General features: G+C 53.5%; 11 protein-coding genes across 11 annotated transcripts; 8 read left to right on the top strand and 3 right to left on the bottom strand.

The window, feature by feature from the left end:
• Window positions 1-809: 809 nt before the first annotated feature.
• On the bottom strand, window positions 810-2,912 carry M421DRAFT_55188 (SNF-domain-containing protein; the record flags this gene model as incomplete). Its single annotated transcript, XM_033595286.1, has 3 exons — window positions 810-1,172; window positions 1,222-1,278; window positions 1,329-2,912. 3 exons carry the CDS (start codon window positions 2,910-2,912, stop codon window positions 810-812), a joined length of 2,004 nt encoding a protein of 667 aa, XP_033452538.1.
• A 414-nt stretch (window positions 2,913-3,326) lies between these two features.
• M421DRAFT_417017 (uncharacterized protein) lies at window positions 3,327-4,426 on the top strand. Its single transcript, XM_033591297.1, has one exon. It carries the CDS (start codon window positions 3,431-3,433, stop codon window positions 3,953-3,955), a length of 525 nt encoding a protein of 174 aa, XP_033452537.1. The 5' UTR covers window positions 3,327-3,430; the 3' UTR covers window positions 3,956-4,426.
• An 843-nt stretch (window positions 4,427-5,269) lies between these two features.
• M421DRAFT_417016 (glycosyltransferase family 34 protein) lies at window positions 5,270-6,828 on the top strand. The gene is made up of 2 exons (XM_033591296.1): window positions 5,270-5,846; window positions 5,929-6,828. Exons 1-2 carry the CDS (start codon window positions 5,606-5,608, stop codon window positions 6,555-6,557), a joined length of 870 nt encoding a protein of 289 aa, XP_033452536.1. The 5' UTR covers window positions 5,270-5,605; the 3' UTR covers window positions 6,558-6,828.
• Window positions 6,829-8,022: 1,194 nt separating this feature from the next.
• Window positions 8,023-11,032, top strand: M421DRAFT_55103 (uncharacterized protein; the record flags this gene model as incomplete). Its single annotated transcript, XM_033595279.1, has 2 exons — window positions 8,023-9,704; window positions 9,757-11,032. The coding sequence occupies 2 exons, from the start codon at window positions 8,023-8,025 to the stop codon at window positions 11,030-11,032; spliced, it is 2,958 nt and encodes a 985-aa protein (XP_033452535.1).
• A 681-nt stretch (window positions 11,033-11,713) lies between these two features.
• Window positions 11,714-13,837, top strand: M421DRAFT_417012 (tubulin subunit alpha-2). Its single transcript, XM_033591295.1, has 7 exons — window positions 11,714-11,813; window positions 12,041-12,099; window positions 12,161-12,311; window positions 12,360-12,447; window positions 12,497-12,568; window positions 12,621-13,124; window positions 13,176-13,837. Exons 1-7 carry the CDS (start codon window positions 11,802-11,804, stop codon window positions 13,640-13,642), a joined length of 1,353 nt encoding a protein of 450 aa, XP_033452534.1. The 5' UTR covers window positions 11,714-11,801; the 3' UTR covers window positions 13,643-13,837.
• A 262-nt stretch (window positions 13,838-14,099) lies between these two features.
• M421DRAFT_417011 (uncharacterized protein) lies at window positions 14,100-16,025 on the top strand. The gene is made up of 4 exons (XM_033591294.1): window positions 14,100-14,384; window positions 14,441-14,586; window positions 14,631-15,391; window positions 15,440-16,025. Exons 1-4 carry the CDS (start codon window positions 14,175-14,177, stop codon window positions 15,592-15,594), a joined length of 1,272 nt encoding a protein of 423 aa, XP_033452533.1. The 5' UTR covers window positions 14,100-14,174; the 3' UTR covers window positions 15,595-16,025.
• A 347-nt stretch (window positions 16,026-16,372) lies between these two features.
• M421DRAFT_417010 (aspartyl-tRNA synthetase) lies at window positions 16,373-20,094 on the top strand. The gene has a single exon (XM_033591293.1). The coding sequence runs from the start codon at window positions 16,749-16,751 to the stop codon at window positions 19,893-19,895; it is 3,147 nt and encodes a 1,048-aa protein (XP_033452532.1). The 5' UTR covers window positions 16,373-16,748; the 3' UTR covers window positions 19,896-20,094.
• Window positions 20,095-20,608: 514 nt separating this feature from the next.
• Window positions 20,609-22,777, top strand: M421DRAFT_417009 (benzoate para-hydroxylase). The gene is made up of 3 exons (XM_033591292.1): window positions 20,609-21,343; window positions 21,391-21,780; window positions 21,834-22,777. Exons 1-3 carry the CDS (start codon window positions 21,051-21,053, stop codon window positions 22,654-22,656), a joined length of 1,506 nt encoding a protein of 501 aa, XP_033452531.1. The 5' UTR covers window positions 20,609-21,050; the 3' UTR covers window positions 22,657-22,777.
• Window positions 22,778-22,987: 210 nt separating this feature from the next.
• M421DRAFT_1929 (uncharacterized protein) lies at window positions 22,988-24,811 on the bottom strand (the record flags this gene model as incomplete). Its single annotated transcript, XM_033588020.1, has 2 exons — window positions 22,988-23,454; window positions 23,506-24,811. 2 exons carry the CDS (start codon window positions 24,809-24,811, stop codon window positions 22,988-22,990), a joined length of 1,773 nt encoding a protein of 590 aa, XP_033452530.1.
• A 113-nt stretch (window positions 24,812-24,924) lies between these two features.
• Window positions 24,925-26,005, bottom strand: M421DRAFT_417008 (defender against death DAD protein). Its single transcript, XM_033591291.1, has 2 exons — window positions 25,662-26,005; window positions 24,925-25,581 (listed from the first exon to the last, which is right to left on the bottom strand). Exons 1-2 carry the CDS (start codon window positions 25,884-25,886, stop codon window positions 25,393-25,395), a joined length of 414 nt encoding a protein of 137 aa, XP_033452529.1. The 5' UTR covers window positions 25,887-26,005; the 3' UTR covers window positions 24,925-25,392.
• A 288-nt stretch (window positions 26,006-26,293) lies between these two features.
• On the top strand, window positions 26,294-26,566 carry M421DRAFT_22870 (uncharacterized protein; the record flags this gene model as incomplete). Its single annotated transcript, XM_033588388.1, has 1 exon — window positions 26,294-26,566. A coding segment is annotated over one exon (273 nt), but the record flags the coding sequence as incomplete, so codon positions are not given.
• Window positions 26,567-26,699: the final 133 nt, after the last annotated feature.

Raw genomic sequence — 26,699 nt, 5'->3', positions numbered from 1 at the left:
GCTGACCAGGCCCGGGCGTTCTGATTAGAGTCTCTGCTATCAGGAGATTCGTAGGTGGCTCTGTTGTTCTGGAATATGTTGTGGACGTCGAATCCGACAGTGTCGAGCGAGCCAGCAATGTCGTCGACAGTCACAGAGGTGTCGTGGCGAACAATGATGGAGTGGGCCACGATCGAGACGCTGACGTCTTCAGGCGCAGGTCGAAGCGCGCTCAGGCAGTCGCGAATAGCATCGATGCACGATGGACAGTGTAGGTTAGCAATGACGCAGGTTGTGCTGGTGACCGCTGGTTGTGGATTGCGCGCCCCAGTAGTCAGTGTTTTTGGTTACATGGTGTTTGAGGGGCTGCCACCTGATTCGATTTCTGTTGTGGCTTCCCGATTAAGGGTACGCGCTAGATGTGTGAAGGAAGTGGTATCGTGAGACCAGGTAGAGGAAAGTACAACTGAGAAATGTCCATGGAAGTCTTGAAAACACTAGTAACAGTTTAAGATCGATGACCCGAGAAAAGATTTTTGAAGCAATATCAACGCAACACCTGAACATGGTCGATATCGCTCCTCGCACAAGCCGCGCATATTGAAGTTTTGTGGGTCCACCGCACAATACGCGCACACTGCACAGAACTTGCCCAATGAGATCGCTCCAAACTTGACCTGGCACAGACGAACGAAATCAGGTGCCAGGGCCAAAGTCCAGATGATCAAAGTACCGTGGCTCTCCAATTGCAGGGAATGTCTACTGGAAGCCATGTTCCCTTACAAATGCGAGAGCACAGATCTTCTGCGCTCCAAGAAAACTTTTGATGGCTACAATGGATCAACGTCCTTGTCTACATGCTCTTGCAACGAGCCATAGGCTGGAGGAGCCCCTCCTCCCTCGGCCCTAACAATCTCGCTGACTGGAGCACCGGAGATCTCTCCCTTGGTCTCCATTGCGACCGTGGGCTCCGTACCTTCACCACGGCGTTCGTACGGAATAAACGCGTCGTAGTATCTAGGAATGGTGAACCCAAGGATGACGGCCACCATAATTAAGTTCGCCAGAATGAAGCCTGTGATGTGCATGGGGTCGTAACGCAGAGTGTGGAACCCTGGGTATGCAAAACTGAAGATGATGGCAAGGACCGGACCGGAGATGTATCGAAGCAGAAAAGGTAGGAATGCAGGAATCTGGTTAAAGGTCAGAGGCGGAACAACGCCAGAAGAGCAATATGCACACCTTCCAATTCTTTCCTTGTCCGACGATGACATTGAGATCGCGTCGAATTTGGTTGCCCTTATCAAAATTAGCTGTATACCTCCAGGGTCGGAAACAAGCCAACATACAGAATAGAATGCAAGGAACCAGAACTTGCGCGGGACGATGTTCCTGTTCCAGAACGATGGTGCGCGTGCGTCAGGGTCTCGTGCCAGGATGACAGCAACAATAGCAAACACTACGTAGAAGGCAACACCTGCGCCGGCACCAATTCCGGGATTGTTGATGCCATGCGCCAGGAAGATGCCGAAGAATTGACCACCAAAGAAGCCGAAGTTGTACAGACTGAAAGCCATGGTTCCAGTCTGATTGACGATGTCACGCCATCGGTATACAGTCGTGGCGCTTGTTACCTCAGTCCAGACCACGAAAATAAGAGCAATATCGTTGATCCACCTGTCGACGCCGTCCAGAAGGTAGTACCCAAATTCGGTACAGTACGGTAGGCACATCAGAAATGAGAGCACAGTCATAACAGTGACGACGACAGGGCGTGAGGCCTGCACCATGCCCGAATCGCAGATTAAGGTTACGACGACATCCAGCATAACAAATGCTGACGAGAATCCCAAAACGATAAGGGTAAAGAAGAGGAGAACGGCCCAGAAATTGGCACCAGGCATCTGAAGCACGGCTTCTGGCAGAGTCAAGAAGCCTACCACAAAGGCGCCGAGCCTGACACCGTCTTGAGGCCATCTCTCGAGGTAGCCGACAACTCCGAAGATGGCAAACGCGGCCAAGTTTTCAAATAGAACATTGCTGCTGCAGATCAGGATGGCGTCCATTACGGCGTTTGCGTGCTTCTGATTGTAACTGGCATAGCTTGTGAAGTAGCCAAATCCAATTCCAGTAGAAAAGAACACCTGACCGACGGCAGTCTGCCAGACGGCTCCGGACGCAAGCTGATCTCCTCGGAAATTGGTCCAGAGCAACTTGACGCCTTCACTGGCATTTGGAAGTGACAAAGAGCGTCCAACGAAGATGGCAGTCGTTACAATGGGTAGACCCATGGTGAAGTAGACGACTCTGCCGGTCATGCCAACCCCTCGGGAGATAGAGACCCAGATGAGAAACCAAACAAAGATGCTCCACCCAACGGTTTCGCCAATGAGTGACACTTTGGGGTAGCCAGTGTACGATGCTACGCTGTTGCCATTTGCGGTCAAAGATCCTTCTGTGATGTTACTGACGCGGAGTACATCGTTCCAGTAGAAATCTTCGATCCGGCCTTCCCAGGGCAAGGGACTGGTGAAGCTGTGCCTGAAGTAGGACATGATCCACGCTAGGTTGACGGTGAAGTATTGGACTACTATGAAGGACACAATGACCGGACCCATGCCGACCCCTTTGAGACGTCTGTTCATGTTGTTGAAGGCTATAACAGTGCCTCCCCGATAGGCCTGGCCTATGGAGACCTCGAGTATCAACGCTGGAATGGCGATGAGGAATACGGCGAGTAGGTACGGTATGAACCATTGTAATCCGTAGTTGTTATAGACGACCGAAGGGTATCGAAGAAGGTTTCCTTGTCCGGCGCAGCCACCCATGGCAGCCAGCAGGAAGGCTGCTCGTGAAGGCCATTGATCACGTCCGTCGTCTGACTTCTGTGGAGGAGGCGCAAGATAGCTGCCAATCTTGCGCAGAAAATCCATCCTAGCAGGAGCCTGGAAGGCGTCGGTGTTGGTATGCAGTGGTGGAGAGACCGTTTGTTTGAATGCACTACATAGGCGGTGGTTGCGTTTTGTATCTTGTTTGTCGAGTCAGATTCGCCAAGAACGGTAGTGAATGCAGGGGTCCTGGGTGCGTTCATCCCACACCTGAAAGGTGTTGGCGTTCACGCCACTGGACGCCCGTGAAGGCCGGAGACATTCACAACGACCAGGCACGTCGTAGACACAATACGACTCTGGAGCTATCGGCATAGGCGATGCCCCAAATACGGATGCTCTCATTGCGGATCTCCCCAGACAAGACTTGTTTGTAAAAGAGACGAGCAGCAGTGGACAGTCTCGTGGGTGCATATAGTTCGAGCACTGGAAGATGCTGCTGCTGCCCACTAACGCTCCAAGGCCATCACAGTAGCCCACCGCTCTGAATACCGAATGTCCCCAGGCTATCGCAACGCTACAATCGAGATATTCAATGCTACCAAACCAATCGTAACGTTATAATGCAGATCATGCCAAGTTTCCGCCGCGCGATGTGGATACAGCACACGGGCGGAGGTTGGGCGCACGTCAGGCGTGGCGTTTCCCGCGAATCATCAGCGGAGGCGTCTGCCGATTTCCGACTTGACGAGCCTGGGCAAAAATTTGGCCTCCGCCCTTCGTCATGCCTGTCAGCCACGAGGTGGGACACGCTGTCCGCTTTTCGTGATTTGCGTTTGAAAGGCCTTGTTGCGTGCTTTGCACGACTTTCGACTGCCAGAGACAACCGAAATTACGGAAAGGAATTGAGAGCACGCGACTTGCTTCCAGATGGAGACTTTGGGACTGCTCAGATCATGCCGCGTGGGCAATCCTGCGAAGGTCGACAGCGAGATCGGCTTTGCAGCATTAAAGTGGAGTACTCGAAGTCTTGTCTCGCCCCCAGATTAATGCTTGTGAGCATTCGGGCTTGGGATTGCGAGCTTGGGATTGCGAGCTTGGGATTGCGAGTTTGCAACCAAGCTCCTGGAGAACATCAAGGACTGTAGCGCTGTTCGGATTGGATCTGCCACTGCAGATGCTTGACCATCTCGGTCTCGAGCTCCGCCTCAAGTGTACTGACGCGATAGCTAAGTTCGGCAATCTTCGCCTCCTGGCTTTGATGGTGGTTCTTGTCACATCGCGCCCTCGTCGGAGGCCTTCAGCAGCCTTTGTATGTTTCAACAGCAGAGTATTGAGGTCGGTCTCCGTTGTTCTACCAAGTCTGATAATGGCATCCTGCAGTAGGGTGAGAACGTTACGGAGGACATCGTCCCCTCCAACGTCCTTGAAGCGATGGGGCGTAGGCGTCTCATAGTGCGGCGAAGACGGCGTTGTAGTCTGCTGCGCTGCATCAGTTAGGCGAGCTGGGGTGAGGGGCGACTTTGCAAGCCTTTGAGGCGAGGGGGTCTGCTTGTACAAATCGACTTGTCTGAGGTGTCTGCAATCCAATATTGCTTAATACAATCGAACCATCCCTGTTCCAAGGCAGCGTGCATCTTGTCGAGGGCGATGTCAATTCGCCTGTCCTGGCCGCCTTTCTCAGTGTCTCCACTTGAGTAACAACATGGGCCAGCCTGTCGTCAACAGCCTCGTCATTGGCTCCCAAACCATACTCTTCATTGGAGGTGACAGTAGTGATTCGGCCTCATTTTCTGCTAGATTCGCCAGTAAAATCAGTCGTGTATAGAGGCGGAGGTAATACTGGACGCTTGGATGGTGTTTTTGGAACTGTGTGTGCAGGCTCAGTGCGAGCGTTGTTTGCGAGGGCAACTGCCTCGCATGGGTGAGCGTTGCTGTCCCATAAAAAGAACCTGCATCGAGTCTTATCATCCGGCTGCTTCTGATATGTGCGGACTAGGTATGGAAATTCAGTGGTCACAGTATAACCTAAGCGCTGCCGAAGCTTACACCAGTTGCCTTGATTGAGACCATTTTTCTTCACTTCGGAGCGGTTTGCCGGCTGTCGGGAGCTGCAGTCGCCTGGAGTCCATCGATTGTATATCCTGATGCCGTGCTCAGTGCTTACAATGCCGGATGCCGTCCACGAAGAGTCCTCTTTACGGCGCGCCAGCACCTCCGCGCCGGTTCGTGAACTTAGACATTGTCGCGATAGACCTGTTAGATTCTACAGTACGTGCCACCACGAGAATGTTGCAGCTGCGAAGATAACCAATGTGTCGCCATTCCTTGTTCAGCCCTGCGAGGTAGCTGGTGGAGACCGCAGCTGCTCTGCTGGTGGGGCTGGGAAGGACAGGAGCTCTCTTTTGGTGCAGGTACCACAAGGAACGAGCTGCGAGCGTTTGACGATTTGCGGCCCGTCTCGCGAGTCTCCGCACCGCCCATTGCTGACGATCCTTATTGCGACTATCTGATTATCGTCTCTAGCTGCTGTGCATCTATGAGTTCCTAATCTTTCCCCAAGCGACAAGCATCCTATCATCGCGGTCGGCTGAACCGCCCAGCTCCGCGGACCCGATCATGGAAGGCGCAGGGACTCTATTTGCAAGCCAAGGGAGCTGACTCCCCTCACATACCCCGGAACCGACGTTCCCATTGCTGTAGCTGGCAGTGACATGTAAGCTGCTGAGGATCTGGTAGCGTTCCTCGATTTTCAGGTCTAACCTCCGTCACTACTGCGAAAACCTCGATTCGTCAAGATGCTCGTCCGCGCTCTGAAGATTCCGCCGGCTTTTCTGCTCCTCTTCCTCTTTCTCGCTTTCTTTGGATGGCAGCTCAGCCAGGGTCCTTCTCACGAGGAAGGCTCTGTGAGTATGGCACCTGTCCCTGCGGAGGCGCCTGCCCAGCTACCGGCTGAGAGGAAGACGCCCCGCATCGCTATGATGACTTTCGTGACCGAGGAGCGCTCATATCACCATCTTTCGCTCAAGAGCAAGGATCGTAAGTCAAAGCGCACTACTCTTGATGGCGCATAGGATGCCTCAAGGATTATTCACGAGCAAGGCTGACTCGTAGGCTACAGACTATGCGCGCCGCCATGGCTACGATTTTATCGTCGACTACGAATCGCATACGGATCGCGCTGTAATCTTCTGGAAGTACAACATGGCCGAGCGCCTCATCAAGACTGGCAAATATGATTGGATATGGTGGCTTGACTTCGATACTCTAGTCACCAATACAGATATCAAGGTCACGGACATCATCGAGGAGGAACTCGCGAACGTCACGAACCCTGACGCGATCGATTATCTTACCACGCACGATTGCAACGGCTACAACTCTGGGTCGTTCCTCGTTCGAGGCCACGAGAGGTCACTGAAGCTGATACACGACTCTTTCGCAATCCACGATGATCCGAAGAACAAAGACAAACAAATGAGCGAGCAAGACGCTACGGTTCAGCTGCTCAAAGACGACAAGACTGTGGCTGAGACTGTGCACCGAGTTCCTCAATGGAAGCTGAATGCATTTCCCCATGAGATCGCGTGCTTTGATGATTCAAACCAGGTGTGGAAGCGCGGGACATTTGTTATACACTTTGCTGGAGCCTGGGCGCATGTGAAGGGTAGCGATCCAACTGGCCAGCTGATGAAGAAATACCAAGACGAGATTATCTGGGGCGACTGGCGGGAGTTTTACGACCAGTGATTGGGGCAGTATTAATGGCCTGAACATACAGCGAGTTTTCTATGGTCTTCATATACCTATATCATTGAACCTACCCTACTAACCGAGTTACACCCGTCAACAGTTCAGATATGTACCAGGAAGCTTACATGTAACGGAGCGTATCCAGCTTACTGCCAGACATAGCTAATGTGCGTCAAGAAAGTCGGAACAATGTGTCACGTACAGGGTAGTTGTTCAGCCTTCAATATACGAGTAATGACAGCATAGGGTCCACTACAAGAGCCCGGATTCGGCTGCTGAGCGGTCCGCACACGCTTGGCTCCCGCCTAACGCAAGTACACGTTGTATGCCGATCTCTGCCTGTCGTTGGTGTTTGGGAGGGCATGGTGGTGCAATTGTGCCCGTGTTCGCGCAGAACGCGCCTGTTGGGATTTTGGCACCCGGTCAACGCTACAACAAGATGCCGTGCAAGGAAGCCGATCCCCCAACGATATGATCTGATCGATCTACGAAGATGACTGTGAGATCCAGTGGGCCTTGGTGATGGAACAGCATTCCTACTGCCAGAGTCAGGCTAAACACAGATGCGACCCCACGATGCTCGCGCCCGAATCAAAAGAGCATGCGGCTCAAATGCAGGGGTTTGTAGTGGGATCGGCATGGGACATATCCGCGCTAACGGTGTGCCGTGGTCCAACCCAGGAGCAATCCAGAGTTTTGTGCAAGTGAAGAACATAGGGATGCTATGCGCCAGCTGCACTGTATCGTCGATTCTGCGTGCGAGCGACCGGAAGGTGAAAAGACCACGCGCAGACGTTCCCAGCGATTAGCGTTCCAGTTTTCGCACCTGCAGCAGTGACGTACCTCGCTGGGAGTCTCGGCGAGTTCAACGGTGTCTTGTGCGACTTTGATTCGTGCCGGAGAAGATAAGAACTGTGTTTCCAGGACCCCACTGCGCGCTGACTGGCTGTAGGCGTTGGTTTTCCTACCAAACTTGTCCCAACAGCGTCGAGTAAGGTGGGATCCACATTGATGCGCGCCATCCACGACGGTCGATCTCAGTGTTGATTGCTCCTGTCGTGACTTGTTGTCCGCTCTTGACCCAGTTTTATCCTCGCAATCTAGTTGGCGACAAGGGGCAGCCGTCGTCTTGTCGAAATGAACAGAACTAGGTACCGGGTCTTCTGATATATTCCGAGGTCCCTTCTGGATCGCACATCATTTCTCCACTGATCCCACTGCCATTTTCGAGAACCTTTTGTAACTCTCATTAATTTCCTGCATTCACTTACGACCATTTCCTTTACTGTCAATCGCTGTTTGAGGGTCCAGGGAACATTCCTATCGGCGAAAATCCACAACCTCTACGTCACCTCAATCGCTAGCTCAAGGTCTACACGACCCCAAATATCTCAGCGATTGGCGACCTATCGCTTGCCAAACACATTTGCCAGGGCGCTGGACCTTAGAAAACCCAGCAAACATGACAACTCCCGTGAGCGAGCGGCCTGAGCCGACATACAACATGGACAGCACCACTCGTTTCCCTGCGACTCACCAGCGATCATCCGACGACGATGGCACGTACGTCGGTGAGGATCTGAGCCACCAACATTCGAATACATCAACTCAAGCAGCAAACCCGCCGAGACTTGCGACTGAAACCCGACCGCGATCTGGAACACATTTGACTGTGGACACTCAATACGAGTACCCACATCAAATGCAATCGCCATCGCAGACACGTGAGCAGGCCAGTAGGCTTGACGATGATCTCGCGGTACTTCAGATTGAGCGCGGTATTATCGACGCCGAAGCGCTCGAGAGGACGCAATCAGTCACTCGTTCTATGCAGAAAGTCCGATCTCGACGCGACGAACCCATAGACGACTTCGATGCGGCTACGAATCCTCTGCACGAACAAGCCGCCCGTTATACACCCCCGGAGAACCCCACCACGAAGTTTTCTATCTTTTTCAAAAAGATTCACAACTCGAGTTGGGTTGTTCGGTACTTCACATATATCACACCTGTGGTCCTCCTGATCCTGATACCGCTCCTCATTGGTATATTCGCCTTCCCAGGTGCGAACGTTGGCGGTGTGAAACTTCTCTGGTTTTCAATTTGGCTCATGATCGTTTGGTTGACTCTCTGGGCTGGCAGACTGCTTGCGAAACTGCTCCCATGGCCCATTGGCCTGGTCTCGAGTCTTTTCACAAACAACAGCAAAAAGTGGAGAGACATGGGAAAGCAGCTCGAGCTGCCTGCAACGCTGTTCTTTTGGTGGCTAGCAATTGAAGTCTCGTTCCTTCCCACGATGATCCACCACAATGTCAATGGGTCGGAGAACGGCAAGATCCAGCCATGGCAGGGAACTATGAACAAAGTGCTCGTCTCCTTCTTCGTTGGTTTCGTTCTAAACTTTGTCGAGAAGATCATCATCCAACTCATCGCCATCAGCTTCCACCTTCGAACTTACCAAGATCGGATTGAGCTGAATAAGTTCCAAATTGGCAGTCTGGTCAAACTGTACACGTACTCAAAGCAGAAAATCGCGATGGAAGACTCCGAGTTTGAACAAAACGATCAAGGACCATCTGGTGCCCGTACACCTGGTCAACTTATTACTGATGCACAGAAGAACATCAAGGAGGGCTTCAGTAAATTTGGAGACGTTGCAGGAAAGGTTGCAGGTGACTTCACCGGTCGTCAGGTCCAATCAAGCAGCCATCCCAGTCAGGTTGTCATCCAGCTTCTCAGCACCAACAGCGGCGGCCAGATCCTTGCTCGTCGCCTGTACCGAACTTTCGCACGCCCCGAGACCGAGACCGTACACGCCGACGATCTCAAAAATGCCTTCGAGAGTGACGACGAGGCCGACGCTGCGTTCTCGATGTTTGACAAAGATATGAATGGGGACATCTCCATGGAAGAGCTGGAAGCAGTATGTGTAGAAATCGGCCGCGAGCGCAAATCCATCACCGCATCCCTGAAGGATCTCGACAGCGTGGTGGGTAAGCTCGACGATGTATTCATGTTTGTCGTCCTTGTCATTACCATCATCGTATTCATCTCCTTGATCTCGACTTCGGCATCCGGTGTGCTCACATCCGCTGGCTCGACACTCTTGGCTCTGTCTTGGCTGTTCTCTGCAACTGCGCAGGAGTAAGTGAATCGAAGTTCCTTATCCCCACCAAGGCAATACTAACGTGTTCAGGTTCCTTCAGTCTTGCATATTCGTATTCATAAAGCACCCGTATGATGTGGGCGACCGTGTCCAGATCTACGGTAACAGTGGCGATCTTGGGCGTGGCGATGACTACTTCGTCAAAGAAATCGCTCTCTTCTACACCGAGTTCAAGAAGATGCAAGGTCACGTCGTCCAGGCACCAAACAGTTATTTGAACACGCTGTTCATCCTGAACCACCGACGTTCCGGCGCGCTTGCCGAAGCTGTTCCCATCATTATCAAGTTCGGCACCACACTTGAGCAGATCGACAGCCTCCGTACTATGCTACTCGAATTCGTCACTTCAGAGAAGCGTGAGTATCAGACTAACATACTGACGGAACTGAGGGCAGTTCAGGAGGTCCACTGGCTCGAGCTGAACGTGGTCTTCTTTTACAAGTCGAACTGGCAGAACGAGCTGTTACGTCTGCAACGTCGCAACAAATTCATCTGCGCCCTTACCATGTCCATACAGGAGTGCGGAATCGAAGGACCCCGCATGCGCTACCCTGGACAGAAGGAGTCCTTCCCTGTATACCTGCAGAACCTTCAGAACAATCCTACACCTGGTGTTGGGCAGAACGGCAACCCTGATAATCCACAAGGCAACATCAACAACCAACCTCAGGATGAGCCTTTCGTGCCGGCGGTGAACGACGGAACCAACGATCATGGAAGCATCGGACCTGCCCGCCGTGGTTCTATCCTTCGTCAACCTGGTCAACCCCGAGGCGAGTCGATTGCCCAGATGGGTAGACGCGTTGACTTCTCGCTTGGCATGAAAGGCATGATGGATGATCCAAGCGGTGATGTGCTAGATGACCGTGACATTGCGGCTCGCCAGAGAGCGACCCTCGTCAGGGTCACATCGCCTTCACGATCTCAGGACCGACCGCGTTCGTCTCAAGACACTGCTCATACTGCCCACACCACCGGTATCCAGCGCGTCGGCACCAACAGCAGTCTCGGAGCGAGAGAACGTACCCATAGGAACAGATTCTTCAGTCGCGGTCGCCACGGTGACGAGGAGACCGGCATGGCTAATATCCCCGAGGGTGACTATGATAGCACACCGGCTGGCAAAGAGAAGCTGGACCCGCGATCCGGATTGATCAGCCCTAGGGCTGTTAGGGGCAGCGAGGATTCTCGTGTGCCAACATCTTCAGGTGCCCTTAATCCGGTCAACTCCATCACCTCAGAGAGGGGTTTCCATGCCCCAGCGCGCTCGAAGACCGATAACATCGAGATGAGACGATTTCAGTAGTGTTTTCGTGATTCCCTTTACATTTGCTTCCTTCAAAAGCCTAGTCCACCGAGACCGAGGCACCATGTACCGGGTGACAGCTCTGAAGCCGATCCACCAGAGCAGACCAAGGGCAGTGCGCCATGGTCCTGCATTTCAATTCGTTTATATTGCATCGCAAAGCGTCTAGGCGAGCGACCATAGATCGGTGAGATAGATTGATACCGTACTTTACATGTCGTATGCCGTTGTGCCGTATGCCCGTGATGGACATTCAGACCCAAGGAAGTTGCTCACAGGCTACAGTCCCAGATCCATTGGAGGTAGTCATCGACAAAGCGCATGCCTGTTGCGACCGGACATAAGTTTATCGAAACTACCGGCGCCGAACCACGGTAGCGACTGCGGGAGGACCCTGACAGACCAGCATCCGCGTTTGCTTGTCCGAAAAAGCTCTCAGCGGGACGTCGCGGCCGTGAGGTGCATGAATCGCAAGGGCAATATCTTTCGTCCCGTCAAATGCAGTTTGTCTCCCGCCAGATTGATCTGGGCGGCTGTCTCGATGCGGACGGCCTGATTTGTTTCGCCTGCCGGTAATGCGAAAGGGGACAGGGCGGCTATCGCGTAAACAACGCTAACGACACGCCCCTGCATGCCCCTGCTAGAAGTGGGGCTTCTGGCGGTGAGGAGAGCAGGAGCGAACGACTTCAAAGATTCTCTACTAACCTCCCAGGCTCCGACCTTGAACCAACTGCCCAAGTCTGCTTGATACAGCCGTCGACCATCCACCATGCGAGGAGAGGTACGTCTGACCCGCATTGAACGCCCCGGGCGCGACTACCTACCCTATGACAACACCCCTCCCTTTACGCGCCCAGGACGAGATGAGAGTTCCGTTGGTTCGCCGCGCGACGGCTGCGTGCTAGCCGAGGACCAGATAGCCGCATTGAACATCAATAGCTCACAGGGCGTCGCGGATACGGGCGCTGTACATACTTGGAGACCGTATGCTGACACAGCGCTCTGCAGATCTGCCACCTCCACATCGGCCAGGCCGGTACTCAGCTCGGTAACAGCGCCTGGGAGCTGTACGTACCATGACTCTACGCGTCCTTTGACAAAGCCCGATAGCTAACCCTGCCTCCTTAGGTACCTGCTTGAGCATGGCCTCAAGGCTGACGGTCGCCCGGACCCCGATGCGAAGGAGCTCAACGAGGGCGGCTCGTTCGAGACCTTCTTCACGGAGACTGGCAACGGCAAATACGTACCTCGCTCCATCTTCGTCGACCTGGACCCCTCTGTACGCCTTAGAGCACCCACAGCACAGTCCAGATGCTAATTAGCTTAGCCCATTGACGAGATCCGCACTGGTACCTACCGCCAGCTGTTCCATCCTGAGCTGTTGGTCAGCGGCAAGGAGGACGCAGCCAATAACTGTGCGCATTCCAATATCAACTCGCTGCGAACGAGGCTGACAAAGAATAGATGCTCGTGGTCACTACACCATCGGCAAGGAGATGGTCGACAGTGTGATCGACAAGATCCGCCGTGTTGCTGGTACGCAATCCGCACTTGCACCTACACCATCCCAAATGTTAATAGCTGCCAGACAACTGCTCCTCGCTCCAGGGTTTCCTTATCTTCCACTCCTTTGGTGGAGGTACAGGTTCCGGCTTCGGTGCCCTCCTCCTAGAGCGCCTTTCCACCGACTATGGCAAGAAGTGCAAGCTCGAGTTTGCAGTCTATCCTGCTCCTCGCGTTTCCACATCTGTTGTTGAGCCCTACAATGCCGTCCTCTCGACTCACAGCACCATCGAGAACTCCGACTGCACATTCCTTGTCGACAACGAGGCGGTTTACGACATCTGCCGTCGCAACCTGGATATTCCTAGGCCCAACTACGAGCACCTTAACCGTCTGATTGCTCAAGTTGTCAGCTCCATCACCTCCTCTCTGCGATTCGACGGTGCGCTCAACGTTGATCTGAACGAGTTCCAGACCAACCTTGTGCCCTACCCTCGCATTCACTACCCCCTCATCAGCTACGCGCCCGTCATCTCGGCCAAGAAGAGCTCTCACGAGAGCTTCAAGGTCAGCGACCTCACCTTTCAGTGTAAGTGTCCCTAACGATACATCTTGATGAAACCCAGACTGATCAACTTAGGCTTCGAGCCCAACAATCAGATGGTTGTTTGCGACCCGCGCAACGGAAAGTACATGGCTGTTGCCCTTCTGTACCGTGGCGATATCGTTCCCCGCGACTGCACTGCCGCTGCTGGTGCGCTTAAGGCCAAGTCCTCGTTCAACTTGGTTGAGTGGTGCCCTACTGGTTTCAAGCTCGGAATCAACTACACTAAGCCCATCAGCGTCCCCGGCAGCGAACTCGCCGCCGTCGACCGAAGCGTTTCCATGCTCAGCAACACTACCGCCATTGCTGAGGCCTGGTCGCGTCTTGACCACAAGTTCGACCTCATGTATTCCAAGCGTGCTTTCGTGCACTGGTATGTTGGTGAGGGTATGGAGGAGGGAGAGTTCTCTGAGGCTCGTGAGGATCTCGCTGCTTTGGAGAAGGACTACGAGGAGGTTGCCAGCGACTCCATCGACGATGAAGTTGAGGAGGGCGAGTACTGAGCAGTATACCACTGTCATGAAGAGGCTTGGGCATCTTGTTGGGTTCGATATGTCAAGTTGGCACCGTGGTCTTGCTCTAAAATAGAACGCCTAGTAGACAACGTGTTAACATTTTTTACACAAACATCCTTGATTTGAGATTATGGGGCGTCACCGATGTTACTTTGTAGGCTATCTGTACTCCGACCATGGTCCTCAAAGCTACACTGCGTTGGCGAGACCACCAAGTGTGATTGAAGTGTCTCATTATTTACTTTATGCTTAATGGATCCCGGTGATTCGGAATCTTGCGGAGACAGAATTCAGGCGAGCTGTGACCAGCAGCAACAGTTGCGAGCCACAAGCTACGGTCGTGCATCCCGCGCGCTCAACTGATCCTGGCAATGGTTGCGAGTGCGGCGAGACCACGGGAGTGGGCCGAAAGAGAACATCACGTCATGCCAGATCGAGCGAAGTGCGCGAGCTTGATGAAAGCTCCCCGCAATTGTCCAGATCGCAGCTTCAAACAGATGACACCTTACACAGCTCCGTCATGTTCAGCCTACCCAGAATTCAACTACCGTCATTCCTCACCGGAGGCAGCGGAAGCCACCGATCTATCGACCTTCCATCCATCGAGGTCCACGATATCGAAACCGCCGCCGAAAAACGTTCGCGAACCCTAAAGCATCTGATCAAAGCGAACCATGCCAATTACTCGATCATATACCATGACTTGCGCTTCCACAACCACACACCACATGTATGCCGCTCCAATGCCACTCAGGGCTAAAGGTAGCTGCTAAGCTTGCTGAGTAGATCCTTGGATCCGCATACATTCTTGGAGGCACGGCAGAGCACCTGAACAACATCTACGAGAAGGAAGCAGAGGGCCTGGAGCCATGGCATGATGCACCAGCGGAAATTACAAGTGATGACTGGAGGGACTTTTTAGGCAAGAGAGAGTGGGTGTTCGAAAGCAATGAGCGGGCAGGTGCTGACTGTACAGATATCAGCGCGCCTTTGTGGACTTTTTCGAGGACCAGCTCGTGCTCAGACGATACGATATCCAGCAGGTGCTTGAGGAGTATCTTTTGGGTGGGAAGAACCCTCTGATCAACGGCATGATTTCTGGACTCGCACACCCACTCATCCACCTTGGATACGCCTACGAACTTGGATCGACGACCGTTGCCATCGAAGCCCTAGCGCTGGGTGCATGCTTCTATAGCCCGCTCCACAACTACATCGACGATAAATCGTACACCAGACCAAGTCCACATCAAAGCACAGACCTGCGCAAGATCCTTGACAAAGTTCGGCAGGACAGCCGCTTCGATAGTCTATACCCACACCGAAGCGGCGACATCTCGAAGGTGCTGGAGAAGCAAGAGGAGGCGTTCTTGGGGTACTGGAATGCTTGGGAGCTGTCAGATCCACAAACGGCGTTTCGGCAATCGCAGGAGCTCGCAGTCACTCTACTGATGGGCACTGAGGCACTGGAGGACACGAAGTTTGACTTCTTCCTTGTTCACGTCCTCACGTCATCCCATGCAGTACGCGTGCTGCTTCCGTTAGTCCCAGCAAAATTCCACATCAACCTGGTGCGACAGTGGTGGCTGTTCACATTAGCCGTGTACATCGCGCAGACACGACCTCAGATCGATACTACCATCATCGAGAAGTACGACCTGAAGGGTCGCGACTGGAAATTTGTTGTACACAAGGCGCTCGACTCATCTGAGTCTACAGATGCACACTACGTCAAAGGTATGAATGCAGAGTGTTCACAGCGTATACCCTACTAATCCCGCATAGCATTGCGATGTATGAAGAACATCTCGGAGACATGGGGTGACGAATCACAGTATTTCGAAAAGGCGGCAGTCAAATTCGCAGACGAGTTTGAGCATTGGGGTGGGTTCAGTACTGAGGAAGATGCTACTAATCTGGCGTACCCTGAAAAGCAATGAGCTCGCCATGGAGGGATCCGGAATCCGATCGGCCGCTGTCTACACCCTGATATCTATGGAGACCTACAAATATTGCGGCACTCTTAACAGGATTTGGTCGACAAACATAGATGGCTACAATTGAGTTGACTGGTTGGCAGACGGCTATGACGGAGTTGTGATCATGAGGGTGTTTGGTAGTGGAGATCCTTCGATCCAGACCTGTAATTGACACGAATAGCTACACCGCAGAATGCATCAAGCGCTGATAGGCATGGGAAATGTGCCATGTGGGACATGGGAATAGACCTGGACGCAAGCCTCTTGGCCCTGACTGTTCCTGTGATGCAAGGGCCGGCAGATCGGGGATCGAAACTCGACTCCCTGTACGTTATCGCGATTCGTTGGAGGCCTTGGGCTTATGCACACACTTCGCACAAGCACTTTGTCAGCTGCAGGCAGTCAGAGGCAGTCAGAGGCTTCAGGCATACAAACAGTAGTGACATTGAACGGGTGGTCTAGCTTACTCCAAGTGGGGTGCTACTGTTGTCAGCTTGGCTTGGGAAAGCTTCGGAGTGCTTTAGCAGCCTGTGCGTAGGTTACTATTGCCGCGACGGGAAAGATGTGATGATTCGAAAGCAGATGTGTCAGCAGTGTCAAAGACCAGTGCATGGGCCTCTGGCTTCATGGTGCATGGATGGAGACATGGGGAGTTGACCCCGCTGACTGTGCATATTCCCAAGCTCGTCCTCGCTCGCGAATTCCGAAGAAATTCGCGTATTATCAACGAACGTCATACCGACGCATCCGCAATCTTTTGTTGGTGCTCTGCAAATCCCACCAAAGTCTAACAAGCTTTCTAGCGCTAGACACGCTTGCAAACGCTTTCGGTACGCACGCGCCACACCTGCCGGGGTTCACGAGCGACTTGCGTCATACCGCGTGTATCAAGAAAGCATTCGCGATCAGAAGGAATCCGGCGGCACCGTGGTCCCGGCTTGTCCCATTGATACATCAGGCCCTTACCTTTCAGACTCTCACTTTCCACAGAAATCGTGTTTTCCTTCTCCAGCCCTTCCAAGCATCTCACACCATTCCGTCGGCTTGCCCCACCCTGCGAACTGGTAGTCTCTCCACACGCACTTGGGCACAGCTCTGACACCAAACACACAACAATGCCAGCCGCACTCAAGAAAGCGCTTGAGAAGCTCAAGCCAGGCAACAGCAGCCATGGTTCTGGGGACGAGAGCGCCATCAAGTCGCCAAGCGGGACGAAATCGCCAGTCGGTGTTGCTGCTAATGACAGAGCGCGGTCCCCTGCAGCGACGCCGCGATCTTCCGGTGTCTTCGCCCACAGGCCCAGCGGTGAATTGAAGAGGGACCAGCTTATTTCTCCTGCAGAGAGCCGGTCAAGCTTCGACCATGCTGGCGTCCCGCGAAAGTCCATGACCGGTGTGTTCCACCGCGGAACGCATAGCCCCCATCGAGCTGGCTCAAAAGATCGCAAACACGAGCGAAGTGGCTCCCTTGGCACCCACAGCCCCATGCGCATGGTCAAAGAGAAGCTTCACCTTGGGGACTCCTCCAGCGACGAGGGCGGTCCTCTCAACCGTGATGGCGAACCCCTTTCCCGCAATCAGCAGCGCAAGCACGAGAAGCAAGCACAGCAGGAAGAGCGCCACAAGCAGAACCAAGAAAAGGAGGCAGAGCTTGAGAGGAGAAGGAAAGAGATGGAGGAGCAAGCTGCCGCCGAGTTGACACCCGAACAGAAGGCGAAGTACGGTATTGTTCCTCCCAACAGCTATGCCGGCGAGTGGAAACACCAGCAGCGCTCCAACATCCAAGAGTTCACAGTGGATGACGTTGGCAAGGAAGTCACTTTCCGTGCCCGCATTCACCACTTGCGCAAAATGAGCTCCAAGTTCGTCTTCTTCGTGTTCCGCCAGCAGCTCGCCACAGTTCAAGGTGTGCTCATGGAGCACTCAGACATCTCCAAGTACATGCTGTACTGGGCAGAGCACATCGAGGTTGAGAGCGTCGTCCTTGTCAAGGGTATCCTACAGGCACCCAACTCCAAGCAAGGTGAGGTTACCGGTACTTCCATCCATGATGTTGAGATCTCGGTGCACGCACTGCACGTCGAAGCTGAAATCACCGACCACCTTCCCTTCAACGTATACGAAGCCGAAGTCACACAAGCCGACGTCGACGCCGAAGTCGCTGCGCCAGATCACAAGGAGGGGCACAACCGCGTCAGGATTGCAGACAGGACACGTCTGAATAACCGTGTCATTGACCTTCGATCGACAGCATCGCAAGGTATCTTCCGCATCCAGTCTGGCATCTGCAATCTCTTCCGCCAGGCTTTAGACGAACAGGGCTTTATCGAGATTCATACACCCAAACTGCAAGGTGGCGCGACCGAGTCTGGTGCCAGTGTATTCAAGGTTGAGTACTTCAGCCGTGGTGCTTTCCTGGCTCAGTCTCCCCAATTGGCAAAGCAGATGGCTATCTCCGCAGACTTCGGCAAGGTATACGAGATCGGCCCTGTATTCCGTGCTGAGAACAGTAACACATACCGTCACTTGACAGAGTACACTGGTCTCGATCTCGAAATGCAGATCGACGAGCACTACCATGAGGTCCTCCGTGTCCTTGACCGCACATTTAAGACGATCTTCAAGGGGATCTACGAGCGTTACCGTCCAGAAATTGAGGTCATCAAGAAGCATTTTCCTCACGAGGACTTGGTCTGGCTGGACCAGACCCCTATCATCCCATTCGCTGAGGGCGTACGCATGCTTAACGAGTCAGGATGGAGAGATGACAACGGCAATCCTCTCGACGAGAACGAGGATCTGGGCACAAGGGACGAAGTGCAGCTGGGCCGTGTCATCAAGGAGAAGCTCGGCACAGACTACTACGTGCTGGACAAGTTCCCAGCCAATGCAAGGCCTTTCTACGCCATGGCAGATCCCAACAACCCTGAGCTGACGAACTCCTTTGATATCTTCTGTCGCGGTCAGGAGATTCTCAGTGGTGGCCAGCGTATTCATGACTCCAGGATGCTGCTTAACAAGATGGATAAGCTGAAGATGGATCCCTCGACCATGGAGGAGTACATACAGGGATTCCAATGGGGTGCGCCACCTCACGGTGGTGGTGGTATCGGTTTGGAGCGCATCCTCATGCTTCTGCTCAACCTTGGTAACATTCGTCACGCATCGATGTTCCCTCGTGATCCCAAGAGTTTGCCCGAGAAGCCCGTCATCAAGCAGCTTCGTCACCCAGACGCCAGCACAATGCACCCACCCTGGGAGGGACAAGACCGTGTCTTGGCAAAGATCGACCTGCAGCCTATCGAGAAACTCATCGCCAACTACGGTGATGCGACCAACACCTCATGGCTGGAGCCTCGCACAGAAGTCTGGCGTGACCAGCACACTGGTGCCGCAGTTGGTTTCGTACCTCAAGATGGCTTTGCGATCACTGTTGGTGATCCTCTCTGCCACGAGTCTCAATACTTGAAGACCATGACTGGGTACCTGAAGTACATCAAGAAGGAGCGCAACCTCAAGCCACTCTGGCTCCTTGTTGGTGCGCCAGTAGAGGAGGTGCTCGCCACAAAGTTCAACTGGCGAACCTTCTCAGTCACTGGCGAGCAACGCGTGGACCCTGCCCATAACCCCGCAGACAAGGACGCAGATGTTCAACGTAAGATTCGCCACGCCGAAAAGGAAGGCGTCAAGATCAGCGACTACCCTATTGGAACACCACCACCACCGGAGGTAAAGAAGCAGGTCGATGCTCGCGTTGAGGATTGGCTAAAGGGCCGTAAGGGTCGCCAGGTGCACTTGACTAACATCCATCCATGGCAGGACGAGGAGCATCGCCAGTACCACATTGCTCAGACACCTGACGGCACCATCTCTGCCTTTGTCGCAATGGCACAGTTGTCCCCCGACCATGGCTGGCAGGTCAAGTACTCGCTTGACTTCCCAAACGCACCCTCTGGGTCCATTGAGTACATCGTTACCCACGCACTCAAGGCCGTTGCCGTAGCCGGCGCCGAGTCCGTCACCTTCGGTGGAGGTGCCAGCTCCAAGTTTACCCCGGGACACAACGTCAAGGGCACTCGCGTTAAGGTGCTCAGCCGCGCGTACCACGCCATCGCGACCGAGCTCAAGCTTACCAACAAGACCGAGTTCCGCGAGAAGCTGGGTGCCGTCGACGACCCGAGCTATATCTGTTACCCGCCACATGGGCTGGGCCCGATGGCGATCAAGGCGATTCTGAACTTCTTCGAGGATGATGATATGTAGACGGAGATGTGATGTCCTGTGTGGAGCGAAGGCATGATACCACAGGGCGTTGCGGCCGACGTTACGAGCTGATGATTGCACGTTGGCTCATTTTCTGCTGTTGATTGTGAGCCTGCTGATTCTTCGTTTGAGTGGTTATACATAGATAAGCCTATTCCCTAGTACAATACCCCTTACGCTACAACTGGGTTTTCCTGCATACGCTGTCTTCGTGCATTTGAATAATGCTATCTTGTGATTGCGTACGTTCCTTGGGCTTTTAAAAGGTACTTGGCCATTAAAGGGAGAGATTTGTGAATTGAAAAGAAGTCCCCTGATGGCTACAGCGAGCTGCAAGTGTTGTGGCTTGCACCTCTAGAAGTGAGAAACTGAGACGTTGGGCAGGCGTTCCGTAGAAGTATATGATAGCGACTGCTCCTATGTACAATACACCAGGCTTGTCACCTCGTATGTGCAAGCTTCATGTGGTTCGCACAAGCTGGCCAATCGTACGGCGCTCGAGATGCCTATACATGCGCGATATCAAATCACCGGTGTATTCCCGTTTTGAGGCTGCCGGAAACAGATACGGCAAGTGTATACCCCACAAAGTCGCGTCAAGCCCACAGCACTTGATGCCAATTGCTACCGTACAGTCCACTGTGCTGCGCACAAGACTCGGACAATCGCTCATTCTAATCGGTAGCAGCACGAGATGATGGTAGCCGATGCGTCAATGCTGATGGCGGAGAAGACTCGGACTGCGGGGTACGCCATGCGGAGAGATTTTGGAGTCGGCTTCGCAGAACGGCTTCCTAGGGGCCTTTGAAGAGCGATGTGATTGGCCAATAATGCGCGGCAGCCCCACGAAGGAGACGGCTGGCTGATGCTCCAGAGGGTCACTTGCGGGTCCTGGAGTTTGTCGGAAAGACGCTCATCACCAGCTTGTCTTTGGGACTGCTGGGATTGGTTGAGGACTGGGAGCTCAAACATAAAGAAGCTGAGACGAGCCGGTTGAGAGTATTAGACAGACGCGTCGCCCGGTTTGGATAACATCCAAGTTGTCAAGTTGAGCTGGTTACGTCAAGAAGTGCTCTTTCCGTTTGCGCGACAGCTCCTCCTCTTCAAGTGCGCCTGTATCCTTCTTTCTTTTTTACTTTCTAGACGACTTTCACGATGATTTTCGACGTGTTCCTCACGCCATATACGCTCCTCTTCCTTCCAGTCCTATACTACGCTTTGCCTTATATCCGCAATTGGCAAATCAAGGACGTCCCTGGACCGTTCCCCGCAGCCTTCACAAACCTCTGGCTTCTTCTCCAGGCTCGTAAAGGACGCCGCTATCTGTCCGTAGACAATGCGCACAAGAAGTATGGGCAGATGGTCAGGATCCAACCAAATCATATTAGCATCGCAGACGCCGATGCGATCCCAGTAATCTACGGTCACGGCAATGGAATGCTGAAGAGGTAATTACTCCTCCTACTTGAAGTGCATAGAAATTGACACGCTATAGCGATTACTACGACGCCTTCGTCTCCATCCGCCGCGGTCTCTTCAACACCCGCGACCGCGTCGAGCACACCCGCAAGCGCAAGACTGTCTCGCACACCTTCTCAGCCAAGTCGGTGCTCCAGTTCGAACAGTACATCCACCACAACCTAGAGGAGCTGCAGAAGCAATGGGATAAGCGTGCTGCCTCCAAGCAGGGCGGTTGGTACCAGATGGACGCTCTGAACTGGTTTAACTACCTAGCTTTCGACGTCATTGGGGATCTAGCTTTTGGTGCGCCATTCGGTATGCTTGAGAAGGGTAGGGATGTTGCTGAGGTTAGGAAGACGCCGGATTCTGAGCCTACATTTGCGCCCGCCATCGAGGTCTTGAATCGTAGGGGTGAGGTCTCTGGGTATGTTGACCACCACGAACCACGTTGTATGACAGCTAATGGGTTTCGCCCAGAACAGTTGGCATTCTCCCTCAGATCAAGCCTTACGCAAAGTATTTTCCCGACCCCTTCTTCAGTCAGGGAATGAAGGCCATCGAGAACCTTGCCGGTATCGCCGTAGCCCGCGTGAACGAGCGCCTTGCCCGACCTGACACTGAACGTGTCGATCTCCTCGCGCGTCTCATGGAAGGTCGTGACGAGAAAGGTGAGAAGCTCGGCCGCGAAGAGCTCACCGCCGAAGCACTCACCCAGCTCATCGCTGGCTCAGACACCACTTCGAACACATCCTGCGCGCTGCTCTTCCACTGCCTGCAGAACCCCGAAGTCGTGCGCAAGCTGCAACGGGAGCTCGACGAGGCGATTCCCAGCGACGACGTCCCAACATATGCCGCGGTCAAGGATCTGCAGTACGTCGACAACGTTATCAAGGAGACTATGCGCATCCACAGCACATCGTCGCTCGGTCTGCCGCGCTTGATTCCCCCGGGTCCCGGTTTGACTATGAACGGCCGCCACTTTCCCCAGGGCACCGTGCTCTCCGTTCCTGCGTACACGATCCACCACTCGAAGGAGATCTGGGGTCCGGATGCGGAAACATTCAGGCCCGAGCGCTGGGAAAAGGTCACTGAGAAGCAGAAGGCTGCGTTTATCCCTTTCAGCTATGGACCGAGGGCTTGTGTTGGCAGAAATATTGCGGAGATGGAATTGGCGCTCATCGTGGCCACTGTGTTTAAGAGATACGAGTTTGAGCTGAGGCAGGGTGAGATGCAGACTAGAGAGGGTTTCTTGAGGAAGCCGTTGGGTCTTGAAGTTGGTATGCGCAGGAGGCAGAAGTAAATTCGTGGACTGACGTTTGGACACGTGGGGCTGGAGGTATTCAGAAATCAGATGCCTTTCTTAAAAATGAATTTGGATTATCGTGGCGTCACGAATGCATTTGCATCTCGAGCCACCTGCATATCTCGAAGAACAGGTGATGGCAATTTGAAAGTCGCATGCACTGGGTTGGAGGCATCCAGGGGCTCTTGAAGATTATATTGAATTGTAACATTGTTTGACGAAGACGTGTCTGTGCGGATGCTACCATGCACTGTTCCATACACCTCTGACTTTTCCACAAATTGCGATTCATGTCAGCAACAAAGATTGAAAAAGTATAAGACTTCCATCACTGCATCTGATTGTAAGCTCGCACTTGTCGAGCCACGCAGGGGGTCTTCAGCCACACTCGCTCCTCACCCTCCTTGCATACGATGACCCTCGCGCCCTCCTCCTTGTACGTAACTCCGGGCTCGAAAAGCTTCGGTACGGTACTCTTGACGTTGAGTTCCAGCCACGCGTCGCTGTGTTTGGAGGTGTCCTCAGAAGAAGTGGCTTCATTGAACTCAAAAGCCTTAGGATCGTAAGTGTCGACGGCCGAAACATCATCAAACATATTTGAGACGGCAGTAGCGACTGCGGCGAGTGATTGCTGTTGTCGCGCATGTGCCTTTACCCATCGGTTCATAATGGCGTAGTGGATGTTCTGGAGCGTCTCGAGGTCATCATCCTCATATGCGACTCGGGCATTATGCAGAACTCGTTCGATACCTTGGAAAGAGGAGCCTGTCCAACCGTGTTTGAAGAACCCCTGGCCTGGATTTAGTCAGTGGTGTGATACAGCGAAGTCTGTGCGGTTTCTCTTACCTTGGAATTGAGATGCATCTTGAGCGTAGATGAGACGTGTGAAATCTTCGATCTTGCTGTAGGCTTCAGCCACGGCAGTGGATACCTTGCGTGCGCTGCGACGGATACTGAGCTTCGGTAGTGAGCCTCTCAGAACACCTAACCATTGCTTACGAAGTCGACGATAAGCTTTGCCTTCATGAATCTTACCAACAGTCTCAGCCGTGTTTGCATACCTCCAGGGCCAGACCGGTGGACGAGGAGGATTCAGAAGCGCACAATCCTCGATCGGACTCAAGGCAAGGAAAGGGTCCAGAACGAGGAAGATAGCTGCGATAATCTCATCGGATTGCCATTGCTGTTTCGCTGCTGGTTTCGACTTGACTTTCAGGTGCTGCAATGCTTTTGAGCTGGGTTCGGCCGACTCAGGCAGCAGCAATTGCACTAGCTTTCGAACAGTGTCTCGGACCTGATACATCTCATAGTCTTCGTGCGTGAGAGATGCTGCGCCGATGCCTTTGATCTTCTTGTATTTGTCACCAAAGTTGACCTCAACCTCTAGGTGACGGATACGGCGAGCTCCAACTTGACAGAGCGTTGTGCCCAGGTCTTTGTGGAGTACCTCAGTTGATTCTCGGTGCCATCGCCTACCAAAAAGCGCGATAGTTGTTGGGTGCACCTCGGCTTTGAATTGAAGCTCACCGTACACAACAGCGGAGGCTTCCTGGTAGAATTGACGGCTAACCGTCAGGACTGACATCTGGCTGGCGTTGAAGGAAGTGGCTTCGACGACCTTCGGGAGTAGATAGCGGAAAATTATCAACCGCAGTTCGGTGGGCAAACGCATGATGTGGCATGGTAGAAGGTTTGTGTCGTGTTCGTGCTTAGCACAGAAGAAGAATGGTGGAGTGTAGGCGGTAAGTCGATTGCATGGGTGGCCACACTTTTCGATAGCCTGACATTGACCAGCTCGCTTCTGATACCACCGATGTTGACCGCAGACCGGAAAGTGACCTTCTTTAGCAATTCGGCCTTTGTACTTGCATGGCTGGTTGGAATATGTACGGCCGTTGCACTTCGTTGCTTGCTCGCTTGTGTGGCGGCTGCAATGGTCTTTATGATCGCTATCCGAGTCGTAGTCACTGTCGAAACCATCGTTACTATCCGATGATTCATACTGCGAGTCTGCCTTGATGCTGACGGTGGCATCGTCCTCTAGAGCTGGACCGGTTGAAGCTTCGCTGCCTGAGAGGCTTGGTGGTGGGCTAGCAGGTGGACTCGAGAGCGGAGTAGAGGCCCTCCTAGCCTTACTACGTGTGCCCACCATGGTGGGATGCGGTGAGACGGTGGTGAGAAAAATGAGGTGTAGAGGCAGCTACGTTGGTAAGCTACGGTGACGCGTCGCAAAATGCGCGCCATCACGTGTGACAACAAGGGCAAGGAAAGAGCAGTCGACGACAGGCACACCGACCTCGGAGCGACTGCAGCTGTGGACCTGGAGGCCATCGATGTTCCACGAGTAGACCCGAGTATCCGAAATTACTTCTGCCATTCAACTGCAGGACTTGCTGGAAACCTCCGGGGATCAACGACGACTTAACGCCTACAGGCAGGATCGTCGAGAGTACAGGACCGGTTAGACGCAATCGACAAGTGATTAGAGATGGACATAACGCTGCATTGATGGGTGTCTGGCAGCTGCTAAGATCATACCTACTCTGCACGCCCACAGTGTACTGACTACCTCGTCGCCGCTGTCAGGAAGATCAGAATTCTACCATCTTTTGTAGATGCGAATAGTGCGCCATAACTCCAATCATGTTTCCTGGCCTTGCTTGGCCCTCTTTATCTCTTGCTTTCCCGCCCTAAAGCTCAATCTATGCTCTCGCTCCTCGTATAGAATGACGCTTAGTTGATGAAGTTGACACAGAAGAAGTGCAACAGCAAGCTCCCAAACACAAAGTCCGCAAAAGCCCTCTCGTGCGAGATGCTCTCAAAATCAGCCTTGTTCTCGGGGTTGGTCTGGATGCGGAGGGATGCCGTGAGGACGAATTGGCCGACGCAAGCGCTAAAGCCGGAGAGGAAGGCGTTGAAGGGCTGCTCACGCGTTAGCACCAGAGATTGCAGAGCTTCAATTGCACCTGCATGTGCATTGGAGGTGTGAGAGGAGCACGCACGAAGTTGCCAACGAGCACAACGTAGAGGAACTGCAGAGCACCGACGACGACAAGGAACAGCATGAAGCTGTCGAGCAGCTTGGTACGCTGTGATGTCTTCTCAACGTAGCGGTTCCATACTCCCTGCAAGATGTCTTGCGCGTCGTTGGAGGACTTGAGTTTCGCAGCCGAGTACGGTGTGCCGGGGACGGTCTGGGGAGCGGACGTGCGTTGCTTGGGCGGCATCGTGGATGGTAGGATCGAGCTGAGACGTGCAGCGGACGGCAATGGATCGAGAAGCGTTGGCTGGTGGTGAACTTGCTGGAGCTACAGGCGCGTACGTATGCACGTTGAGGCCACGATCTTCCGGTCGGCGTCTCGGAAGTCCGAAGGGAGCTCAGCTCCCCGCAAACCCAAGATCGTCATCTATCCGGCTACCTGCACCATTCCTCAGCTCCTCTTCTCGAACACGTTACTGCAATTCAACTGAAGCCCCGGAAATCCTGAAATCTTCGAATCCACTTCCAAAAACATCCCAAAACCTTCAACCATCATGGTGAGATTCTCTACGAGCTTCCCCCATGCTCTCCATCCAATCAAAGCAGCTCAATCGCGCTCCCCGCTGACTACTCTCACAGTCTCTCGCAAACATCGCCCTTCTCCTCGGCGCTCTGACCGCCGGCGGAGGCATCACAGGCTACGTTCGCACTGGCTCCATCCCCTCGGTCGCCGCCGGCGTTACGGTCGGCCTGCTCTACATCCTCGGCGGCTTGCGCATCCAGAACCGCAACCCCTATGGCGTTGAGCTCGCTCTCCTTGCGTCCATTGTGCTCGCTGGCAGCTCGATTCCCCGCGCAATCAAGTCTGGCAAGCCACTGCCCATTGGGCTGAGTCTGTTGGCTACTTTCGGATTGTATACTTTCGGCACTGCGTTCCAGCGGGGAAGCGCGAGGGTCTAAGGGCGGGATAACCCCAAAATGAGATGCGGGAGATAGGAGACCTGTTAACTGCGCACTGTAGGATAATAAATAATGCATCAAGCCGAGTAATGTCTACTTG

The sequence above is a fragment of the Didymella exigua genome, assembly GCF_010094145.1.
Source record: "Didymella exigua CBS 183.55 unplaced genomic scaffold M421scaffold_4, whole genome shotgun sequence".
Classification (NCBI taxonomy): domain Eukaryota; kingdom Fungi; phylum Ascomycota; class Dothideomycetes; order Pleosporales; family Didymellaceae; genus Didymella; species Didymella exigua.
The sequence above is the reverse complement of the archived record's forward strand: the minus strand, read 5'-3'. Positions and strand labels throughout refer to the sequence as shown.

Bases quoted from the DNA above. Each gene is read 5' to 3' on its own strand.
- M421DRAFT_417017 (XM_033591297.1), top strand. From the start codon at position 3,431: ATGCAGATCATGCCAAGTTTCCGCCGCGCGATGTGGATACAGCACACG.
- M421DRAFT_417016 (XM_033591296.1), top strand. From the start codon at position 5,606: ATGCTCGTCCGCGCTCTGAAGATTCCGCCGGCTTTTCTGCTCCTCTTC. The intron at 5,847-5,928 runs GTAAGTCAAAGC...CGTAGGCTACAG, and splicing joins TTCGCTCAAGAGCAAGGATC to ACTATGCGCGCCGCCATGGC.
- M421DRAFT_417012 (XM_033591295.1), top strand. The intron at 12,448-12,496 runs GTGCGCATTCCA...GACAAAGAATAG, and splicing joins GGAGGACGCAGCCAATAACT to ATGCTCGTGGTCACTACACC. The intron at 12,569-12,620 runs GTACGCAATCCG...AATAGCTGCCAG, and splicing joins CAAGATCCGCCGTGTTGCTG to ACAACTGCTCCTCGCTCCAG.
- M421DRAFT_417011 (XM_033591294.1), top strand. From the start codon at position 14,175: ATGTTCAGCCTACCCAGAATTCAACTACCGTCATTCCTCACCGGAGGC. The intron at 14,587-14,630 runs GTGGGTGTTCGA...CTGACTGTACAG, and splicing joins GACTTTTTAGGCAAGAGAGA to ATATCAGCGCGCCTTTGTGG. The intron at 15,392-15,439 runs GTATGAATGCAG...AATCCCGCATAG, and splicing joins AGATGCACACTACGTCAAAG to CATTGCGATGTATGAAGAAC.
- M421DRAFT_417010 (XM_033591293.1), top strand. From the start codon at position 16,749: ATGCCAGCCGCACTCAAGAAAGCGCTTGAGAAGCTCAAGCCAGGCAAC.
- M421DRAFT_417009 (XM_033591292.1), top strand. From the start codon at position 21,051: ATGATTTTCGACGTGTTCCTCACGCCATATACGCTCCTCTTCCTTCCA. The intron at 21,344-21,390 runs GTAATTACTCCT...GACACGCTATAG, and splicing joins GGCAATGGAATGCTGAAGAG to CGATTACTACGACGCCTTCG. The intron at 21,781-21,833 runs GTATGTTGACCA...GGTTTCGCCCAG, and splicing joins CGTAGGGGTGAGGTCTCTGG to AACAGTTGGCATTCTCCCTC.
- M421DRAFT_417008 (XM_033591291.1), bottom strand. From the start codon at position 25,886: ATGCCGCCCAAGCAACGCACGTCCGCTCCCCAGACCGTCCCCGGCACA. The intron at 25,582-25,661 runs GTGCGTGCTCCT...ACGCGTGAGCAG, and splicing joins TTGTGCTCGTTGGCAACTTC to CCCTTCAACGCCTTCCTCTC.